The sequence below is a fragment of the Sphaerodactylus townsendi genome, linkage group LG13, assembly GCF_021028975.2.
Source record: "Sphaerodactylus townsendi isolate TG3544 linkage group LG13, MPM_Stown_v2.3, whole genome shotgun sequence".
NCBI classification, from domain to species: Eukaryota; Metazoa; Chordata; class Lepidosauria; order Squamata; family Sphaerodactylidae; genus Sphaerodactylus; species Sphaerodactylus townsendi.
Genome location: NC_059437.1, coordinates 52,771,475 through 52,781,825, shown reverse-complemented (window position 1 = coordinate 52,781,825; position 10,351 = coordinate 52,771,475). Strand labels below are relative to the sequence as shown.

The window sequence follows — 10,351 nt, the reverse complement described above, 5'->3', positions numbered from 1 at the left end:
TTTCCTCTGCTTGTTCACCACCTTTCCTCTCTTCTTTTCCTTTGTATGGGGCAGAGGGGGGGATGGTGGTTGTGGCCTGCCCGGTGCCGCTGCCTCTTGCGCTGTGGGAGGCAGTGGAGCCAGGTAGGGAAACCCCCTCTGCCCGATGGAGCAGGCAGTCGCCTGCTCCATGGGGCAGAGGGGGAATGGCGCCTGCAGCCTGCCCGGTGCCACCGCTTCTCGCCAGTGGTGGGATCCAAACATTTTAGTAACAGGTTCCCATGGTGGTGGGATTCAAACTGTGGCGTAGCGCCAATGGGGCTGGGCGGGGCACGACGGGGGCGTGGGCCGGGCATTCCGGGGGCGGGGCATTCCTGGGTGGGGCTGTGGCAAGGACGCAGCCGCTGCGCCGGCCCTTAGGCAGGAAACGAATGCACGCAGGCGCAGGCTGCCACGCACGCCGGTGCACCTCCTGCTAGACTGCTTCAAGTTCTGCGCGCTACTGCTGAGAGGAGGGGCATCACTAAGGCAAAAACCACGTGGCAAAATCACCAATAAGTAACCCCCTCGTGGCACACATAAATAATTAGTAACCTACTCTCAGGAACCTGTGAGAACCTGCTGGATCCCACCTCTGCTTCTCGCGCTGTGGGAGGCAGCAGCGCCGGGCAGGGAAACCCCCTCGGCTTGATGGAGCAGGCAGCCGTCTGCTCCATGAGGCGGAGGGGGGATGACGGCTGCGGGGATAGCAGAGGGGGGATGGCGGCTGCTCTGGAGGGACACGCCCACGCTACCCTCCGACCTCCAGGGGTCGGAGGGCAGTGTGGGTGTGTCCCTCCAGAGCAGCGCTGGACGGAGAGGTGAGTGGAGGGAACGCGAAAAGCGGCACCCTCACGCATGGAGCGGCCTCTCGTTTGGCCCCTCCACTCAGCCTTTCCTTCCAGTGCTGCTCTGGAAGGACATGCCCACGCTACCCTCTGACCTCCAGGCCGCATGCAGCTCTGGAGCCGCAGGGTGCAGACCCCTGACCGAGAACCACGATGACAGTCATAAGAGAACCACATGAAGCTTTGGCTGAGGGAGACAATCTACTTCCAGGCCTCCGTTTCCAAGCAGTAAACTGGATGGAGTGAACTTTTTTCTCCAGTGTTCCAAATTTAAAAAGTTGTTGCGTTCAGCCCGTGTGTCACCCCTAAAGGCACGTTGCCCGGTCGTGTCCCCTGAAGTTCGCAGCCGGACGCAAGAATCAAAAGACAGCCCCACGTTGCTAGCAAGAAGCTTTCCCCTCTTTCTCTTTTTTTATTTAAACAGTAAGGCAGGGCTCTAACACGGCAGCCCCACAAACACTTGCTGAGTGGGCATGTAGAGCAAAGAAAGAAAGAAAAAGGAAATTAACAACAGTGAACAAAAACTTCACCTTCAGTAGAAGAAACCCCTCCCCCCAACCTTTTTAAAGCAAGCTGCATAAATATTTACAACTCAGCAGTCTCTATGTACAGTCCGTTCTATCATACAACTTGCTTTGAAACAGCTATGCACAATTTGGTTGTACAAAAGATAGATATTTCTTCCCTCCCTTCCCGCCCACCCGCCTCCCCCCCCGCCCCGTTGTACAGTTCAAACAATAAAATTCTCCTTTTATCTTTTTTTTTTTGCTTTTATGTGTTTGTACAAATTACAAAGTTGGTAACACTTCAAACTTTTAATAGTTTAACACAATGTTTTTTCCCCCCTTGATTGCACAATTAATAAAAAAAAAATCATAGCAGGTAGAACAGTAGAGAGATCTGTATGTCACTAAAACAGACACAAATTATGCAGACAGTTTGTGAAGAAGGATGGCTTTCCTCTGAAGCTAAACACACAGTGCTTGGCGCTCACCTTATGTGGAGCTAACAGTTAAGGTGAAGGTGGGGTGGGGGGGGGAGACACTCGTCTGCATTTGGTTGAACCGTCGTGAGTTAAGAGTTTCTCGAGTTTCTGGCTTGCATATGCAAACACAAGCCATAGTTTATGTGCCAGGCCGTTCATTCAGGCACCGAGAAAATGCATGTGTGTGTATGTACTTCGTATACATGCGCACACAAATGGAGTAATATGTATACACAGAACCCAAGAGTATATATAAATATATACAAGCACGAACATGTACAGAGAATGTACAATGTCTGGCAACGTGGGAATAACCTTTTGGTAAAGAGGAGGGGGCTATTCCTCGATCCCTTTTGTGGAATGTACACGTGACCTCACTTGCGAGCGGTGTGTGTCCCTTGCCGTCCAAATGGTTAAAGCTGTTCATTGGTCGAGGATAAGGGCGGGAGAGGTGGCGCCGTTCCGACAACGCCCCGAGGCTGCAAAGCGTTCTCCTCTCCCGCGAGCAACTCCCATCTCATCAGCGCAAACTGTTCGCGTTGCTGCTGCGGACAAGACGACGATGCCAAGTGCGGAAGCTGACAAAAACACGGTGTTATGTGCTGCATTTTTTAAAATCGGGCCCAAGAGTTTGGAGTTTACAGAAGATCCGGTTAAAGGACCGCGGGTCCCGACCCTACGCTGATGGTTTTCCTACACCTGTGTCCTACACAATAATCTGAGGGGTACAGAAAGAAGAGTCGACTGCACACTGCAACAAATCTCCAAGAGCTCATTTGGCCCTCACAGCTCACAAACCAGGCAGCCTTCACAACCACGCCGACATCCTCGTATCTGTGCACCCGTGGCAAAATTAGTTCTACACCAGCATGAACTCTTAGGACACACTAGCTTTGTAGAGGGAAAAATTTTACAGATGAAGCTGCGCTCAATTTTGTTCCTTCGGACAAAAGGCTCACCTACATTCTGATGTCTACAAAACAAAAACAAAAACCGGGCAACAGATGGATGCAGAAGCAGCAACCAAGGAGGGGGAAGTCCCCAGAGAATTCAGTGGAGTGACTTTATAGGTGGAACTGACATGGTAACACATGAAAACATGAAGCAAATATTATTTGCAGAGAACCTTAATGCTCTTGTACAATTTCAAATCTATATGGGCTTTGGAGTTTGTTTTTAATTTATCCCAGAACTGCATGGTAAACTGGGCTGATTTGTGTCCAGGGTTGAGTTATTCGATCTAAACGAAGAGATATACAAGGGAGGGGGCGTTCTGGGGCTACAAGGGAAAGCCAGCTGCACTGGGTGCTCGGCGCGGTTGTTGACAGTGGGTCAAATCCCACCTCATTTCCAGCTCTCCACTTCAAACAGCATGCAAGTTGTGATGGCAAGGAGACCTCTCTTCCCTGTCTCAGCGATGTCACAAGACATCTCACCGCTAGAACGAGTTGGAAGGTTTCGCCAAGATGGACTACATTGCTTGCGATGGCTGAAGAGCCCTGACCACCCCAAGGTGACAAACCTTTAAAGCAGGGGTCTTCAAACTATGGCCCTCCAGATGTTCATAGACTACAATTCCCATGAGCCCTACCACTTGGCCATGCTGGCAGGGGCTGATGGGAATTGTAGTCCATGAACATCTGGAGGGCCATAGTTTGAAGACCCCTGCTTTAAAGGTTTGTCACCTTGGGGTGGTCGGGGCTCTTCAGCCATCGCAAGCAGCGTAGTCCCTGCTTTAAAGCATGAGGACGGTTGTGAAGATCGGCCATGCTGGAGATGCTCGCGTCTACCATTCTAAAGAGAATGTTCTAAGCCAGGGGTCTGCAACCTGCGGCTCTCCAGATGTTCATGGACTACAATTCCCAATTGGCCATGCTGGCAGGGGCTGATGGGAATTGTAGTCCATGAACATCTGGAGAGCCGCAGGTTGCAGACCTGTGAGCTAGATGTTTAAAGCTATGTTTATCGGGGGGGGGGGGGGCATATCTTAGTAAATTGGTGCTTGGGGCTTACCCCAGGTGCCGCGTACCCACCCCACAGCTGCGTCCCGCTTTGGAGTTTGTGAGGGGTGCAGTGGCAAGGGGGGGCGCTGCCCTGATGTACACCCCTAGGAAGTGATCCCCAGGGCTTTAACCCCTCCCTGGCCCCTAGCTACACCACTGGTGGTTATGCTTAAGGAAAGACTCTGATTTGCAAAGAGGAAGCTGCCGCTGGGAAATGCGCCTCGTGCGCTCCTACGGAACTGCCCGACAGAACCGCATTAAGTGGAATCTTCACCCACCACCATTTGCCAATTGCCTGATCAAAGGATGTACAAATTCAAGGTGCAGGAATGACATTCGCTTGCAGTTTTGTTGGGGAAACTGTTTTAAGACTGGGAAAATTGCAGGTAAGAATGGGAACCCTTCCCGCAGAGGACCTAGGGGTGCACCTTCTCAAACGCAAGCATCACGTTTTCTCAAACACGGAACAAAGTAGTGCTCTTGAGGTTTAAACTTCAAACCATCGTGTGTGCCTTTCGATACAGTAACGAGCTCCGTGCAACATGCAACGCGTAACAAGGTAAAAGAATAAAACAAACCCACCTAGAAAATGTGTGCAAGAAGCAGAAAAAAGCCAAGAGTCCAGAGGTTTTTTGCTTTAAAGCAGTGGCGTATCTGCAAGGGGACAAGAGGGGGTCAAATGTGCCCAGGCGCAATGGTGGGGGAGCACAAAATCACCCCCGCCTTCCCTGCACCATGGTCCCTGTTGGAGCCTCCCCCACCCCCGAGAGGGGGTAAGGGGGGCGCCCGGGGCAGGGGTTGTCCCCAGGCACCATCTCCCCCGATACGCCTCTGCTTTAAAGTAAAAATCGGCCTGGAAACAAGCACCGCACACTCACATCACAACACCCGCAACGTGTGACGTTACTGCTTTCCAGGATGTCAAATTAATGAGTGACAGATCAGACCTGATCTGGCAGATAAATTGCTGACTAGGTCTTTTCTCTCTCGTGTGCTTACGTGAAAAACGTTTAACACTTTTTTATAACCACCCTTTCTATATTCCAGCATGGAGGAAAAAAATAAGCAAGAGTGTGTGCGTGTGTGTGTGTGGGGGGGGGAATGTTATTCTTTGAATAGTGTCCATGCTCATGTGGTTAGACACCTGACATCATCATTTAATGAATTAGGGGAAAAAATTAATAATCTCCCACAAATAGAGAAAAATGGGACCCTGTGGAAGGTTCAGAAAATTGTTTTCTTGCTAGTCTCCTGAACGAGACAAGAATAGTTCAGAACTGATGTTATCCCCACAACAGAGTGTTACTAAGGAGAAGTGTTTGCAATAAGCGGCCAGCAGCTGTGACTGTAAGAAAATCCCCAAACAAACAAAAACAACGCCCGCCCCCCCGAGTTAATACATTCTACTGAATTACAGAATTTCCTTCTGTTAACTTCTTGACAATTTCCAAACAATGAACAAACTCTGCAAAGCTTGCAACGAACATAGAACCTCTTTGTACAGGAGTGGAGACCGAAAAGCAGCATATAACACTGTTTTAAAGTCCTTCCTTGCGCAAAGCATCCGGCGCCATTTGCCAAAGGTATCAAAAATATACCCTGTAGACCCTGTACACAGTGCTGTTTCGAGAAACAAAGTACTCAAAACAGCCTGCCTCCCCTCCCCGTACTGGCAGCCAATACACTACCGATAGGGGGACCCTTTCTGATTACAATCCTTACCCAGAATTCCCTTCTCCAAAGGAAACCGTTTATTGTCCTTCAATCTCGCAGCCCCCCAATACCCCCCTACCCCTCCCTCCCTCCCGCATCCACGCATCATTCTCAGATTTTTTGTTTACTGAACATTCCAGCAGGAAGACCCACAAGTTTGCCTAGATGCGCGCGAGGAAGAGGACCGCTTCCTTTTGAGCGTGAGGAAGAGGAGGGGAAACCAACACTTTTGCACTGGGGAGTCTCCGCTGTGGATTATTTCCCCCCCCCCCATGCTCCCATCACGCAATTCCACCGGTGCAGCCCTCACGGTGAAACACAACAGCTAAGGAAGGGGCGCTCGGATTCCGTTTCAAGTATCGGCCTGTTTCAAGGCCACAAAAGCGCACGCTAAAATGACGCGCCGGGAACGTGTCGGGCACATGCGGGAAGCATCCTCCAGAGGGCTTTGCAAGCAGAACACACCGCCTTCTCTCAGTGGACACCCCCTCTCTCCCACCCAATTGAAGGACAGACCTGGTGGAACCCCTGAGCGTTAGTAAGTGAGATCCAGTGGCCGGCTGTATTCCTGTAGGGAACCTGGAGGAAGCTTATAACCTTCCCTTCCTGCATTTACCCGGTTCAATTTCTTGCCACAACAGCTCATGGCGTCAGCCCTGAACTGGTAGAGAGAGGACGGGAATGGGTTCCATCTGCATTTTTTTCCTTTAAGGCTTTAGAATGAAGAGGATTCCAACAGCGCCCCCCCCCCCACCCTTTCCTAGTGTAACACAAATTAATGGCTGACTGGACCAGTGCTGTTCCGTTTCTTGGCCTAGAGCAGCCACGGCCTGCCACGGCCAGAGTCCCCACGCCCTGGTTAGCTCAGCAGCCACCCGATTGATGTGTTTGTTGCCGTCGGGTTTCCCATATTGCTTCCTCTCCCTTTCATTCGCTGTCTGATAGAGTTTCGTACTGGGAGACAAGCAGAGGTTTGGGCTCCTCCTCCCACCCATGGTGTTGGCTGTTGCCTTGCGCAACGGAGGCAGGCGGGGCCGTCACGATGCCGGTCGGAAGCCTCATGGTGAGTGGGTTGTACGGGAACGGCGTTGAGCCTGCATAGGGACAGAAGGAGAAAACGCATTCGGGAACCGGTCAAATCAAACGCCCCCTGACTGCTGAACACTGCGGAAATGGTGAACAGAAAGCATCCTCCAATAGAGCCACCGCGGTATAGTGGTGAAGAGCAGGTGCACTCCAATCTGGAGAACCAGGTTTGATTCCCCGCTCTGCTGCTTGAGCTGCGGAGGCTAATCTGGGGAACCAGATTAGCTTGTGCCCTCCAACACATGCTAGCTGGGTGACCTTGGGTTAGTCAGAGTTCTTCGGAGCTCTCTCAGTCCCACCTACCTGACAGGGTGTTTGTTGTTGGGGGGGGTGAGGGAAAGGAGATTGTAAGCCCCTTTGAGTCTCCTTACAGGAGAGAAAGGGGGGAATATAAATCCAAACTCTTTTCTTCTTCTTCTAGTCCAGGGGTCTGCAACCTGCGGCTCTCCAGATGTTCATGAACTATAATTCCCATCAGCCATGGTGGCAGGGGCTGATGGGAATTGTAGTCCATGAACATCTGGAGAGCCGCAGGTTACAGATCCCTGTTCTAGTCCTTTGGATGGCTGTCTAAATAGCCCAGCCAAGCCCAGGATCATTAGAGCTTGGGAGCCCTGGCTAGTATCTGGATGGGAGTCATCCAAGGAACATCAGGACCGTGACGCCACGGCAGGCTACAGCAAACCACCTCTGAACATCTCTTGCTTCAAAAGCCTTTTGAGGGGTCGCCATGAACCAGCTGCGACTTCATGGCCTGTCGTTAGTTAAGAAGTCCTTTGAATGGATGGATTAGAAACAACAATAAGAACATAATGGGCCACTATCCACTCACCATAAGCCGCGGGGTCACCTCTTTAAAAGCCATAATGGGTCACTGGACGCTTCCTCATATCTCCGGCTCACCCGCTGCCAGGGATTTACCTCTCTTCCGCCTTCTGGCGCGTAGCTGCAAATTAGCTCTGGCTTAAAAGAGAGCAACTTTGTAAAAAAACCGCCGCGCGGTGCGCGCTGGGTTGTGGGGAACCTCGACTGTTTGCGCTACAAGCTGATAATCGCTGGCCATGACGCGCAGCTCATGGCCAATCAGGGAACAGGGAGCTATCTTGTTAAGTGGGGGTGTCCCCTGGCTTCTAAAGTGCGCGCGGTGAGTGATGACGAGGATTGACGCGTAAGGCCTACCCCATTGCACTTCGCGGAAATTGAGACGATATTGCACAACAAGAGCACGTCTCAACATTTTTTTTTCTTTGCTCAGAGCTCCACCGGTTGTGCGTGGTTTGCAGCGCCCATTCAAGACACAGCCGGTTCTAACGGAGTGCGTTTTTCTTTTGTTTTCCTGCCCGAAATATTTGCTTTCATTTCGATCCCTGCGCGCTGCGCATGCGTGAATTTTCATTTCTAAGGTGTGCAGCGCCTTTCTGATGACGTCCGCACGTCCGAACCAATCAAAACCAAAAGCGTTCCAGCCAATCGAAATGGAGACCCGCCCTCGGATGGCCGTGACGCACAAATTCTCCAGCCAATCGGAACGCTCTATTCCCCCTATTTCCATGGAACTTCTGCTCTTTGGTGCCCAAGCAAGCGAATTTTACCTGTGTGGGAAACAAATTAATCTCGATGGGTCAAGAAGCCGCTGGAGGTTTTTTTCACTCTTGGGGTCGCTGCGGCGTTGCGTCTTGAAGAGGTAAGTGGATAGTGACCCAATAACTTGCCTGCTGGATCAGACCAGAGTCCATCTAGTCCAGCTCTCTGCTACTTGCAGTGGCCCACCAGGTGCCTTTGGGAGCTCACAGGCAGGAGGTGAAAGCAATGGCCTTCTGCGGCTGTTGCTCCCGAGCACCTGGACTGTTAAGGCATTTGCAATCTCAGATCAAAGAGGATCAAGATTGGTAGCCGTAAATCGACTTCTTCTCCATCAATCTGTCCAAGCCCCCTTTTAAAGCTATCCAGGTTAGTGGCCATCACCACCTCCTGTGGCAGCATATTCCAAACACCAATCACACGTTGCATGAAGAAGTGTTTCCTTTTATTAGTCCTAATTCTTCCCCCCAGCAGAATTCCCCCCCCCCAGACTGAGAGAGCGTCTAAACTGGGGCGGGGGAGCTCTACCGAGAGGAGGTTCAAGACCAGAACTAGTTTAGAGGCCAGTTAACTAACAGACCAGCCTCCAGCAACTGTGCAAACCCAGAAACCTGCAAAGCCAAATGAACAGCGGACAGACGAACGGCCTGTTACCTGCAGAAGATGGCCTGTCCTCCCAGACACGGTTGGTGAGAGGCGTCCTCCTGTTGCAGTCCCCCTCGGAGTGAACCGACGAAACCGACGGCGGCCTCTCTGTGGAGGACAGGCCCGGACCCGGGGACTTGGCCTTGCGGCTGTTGGCTCTGGCAGCAATCTTTGGCTTCCCTCCTCCTGGGGTGGGGAGAACAGAATTATTTGAAAACCCCGTTGCTGCACAGAGGTCTAGAGACAGGAGGTGGGTTTGGGGCCCCGGTGGGAAATGCCACAAGGGGACTTCGGGGTCACAGGAATGGGGAAACGGTGAGGCTCAGCAGGCAGTAGAAAGCTGGGCGATGCGGGCACACATCCCACCCGCCCGGACAATTAACTAAACAGGCAGCTCAGCCAGAGGCTGTCAAAGCGTCAGACTCCATAACTGGAAATAATATTGACCCCGTCCCTCATGGAATGAGAGTGAAGGAAGTACTGACCATAAAGTCCTTTCTCTTAAAATAGACTATGCAAAAATAAACCATGTTCCTCCTTTATGAAAAAGGACCCCTTTTAAGCGTAGATGGGCATTGTGTAATCCTCGGGACTGAGCACCATGGGCCATCAGGATGATACCAGGCCATCTGAATCTCTTATCCACAATCCCTGACTATCAACAGGCAACCGGTTCATAGTTCTCCAAGTATATCCAAGTACTCAAGGTCGTTTCCTTAAAAGCCCACAAAGTGAGCGTTGTTGTCAGTACTGCCCCAACGCTATGGACTCAATCCCTCATATCCTGCTTTACTGTTCGAGGTATAATGATATTAGAACCGATCTGGGAGCTTTACTACCTCTAGAATTTATGTTTCTCTCAGACAAACTAAAAATGTCTAAGCTACTGAACAGCCCTCATGTAGAAATTTCTGAAGCAGTTGCTACATTTTTAATCCGTGTTCTACATGATATATAGCAATGATCCTGTTTTTGTACTTGGAATGTATGGTACTTCTGGTTTATGCCTAATAAAGGTTTTTGGATTGGATTGGATATCCAAGCACAGTGTTTCCAAATACCAATGGTTGCGAATGTGGCATGTGTTTGCGCATTCCCAGCTGCGTGAAGATGCACGGCCAAGTACAGCGCTGATGCTCGGACTGGCCTCTGGAGGCGCAATTCACCGAGACCGGCAGCTCTCGATCTGGACCGGGGGTGTCAAACTTGTGGCCTGGGGGCCTGGGGTCAGAAGCCCCTGAGGAGGGTCTTCCATCAGGCCTGGAGTGAAGTTCCAGCTGAGGCTCGTGAGAAACGATAAGTCTTCCTCTCAAGGGGTTCTCATCTGGGCTCGGGACTCACCAGCTGAGGCAGCCCCCCCTTTCCCCCGGGCCCAGCGTGACCTGGTCACATTTACGTCATATCCAGCCCTTCTAACAAATGAGTTTGACATCCCTGATCTAGATAGTGGCACATGTGGAAAGGTAGCAGCT

At 51.3% G+C, this 10,351-nt stretch overlaps 1 protein-coding gene across 1 annotated transcript in view; it reads right to left on the bottom strand.

The window, feature by feature from the left end:
- Positions 1 to 3,606: 3,606 nt before the first annotated feature.
- The window catches only part of NCOR2 (nuclear receptor corepressor 2), a 343,452-nt gene continuing 336,707 nt past the window's right edge, over positions 3,607 to 10,351 (bottom strand). Inside the window, 3 exon segments of the mRNA XM_048513864.1 lie at positions 3,607 to 3,679; positions 3,787 to 6,661; positions 8,889 to 9,065. Of these exon segments, the coding sequence (XP_048369821.1) occupies positions 6,495 to 6,661; positions 8,889 to 9,065 (344 nt within the window). The 3' untranslated portion in view covers positions 3,607 to 3,679; positions 3,787 to 6,494.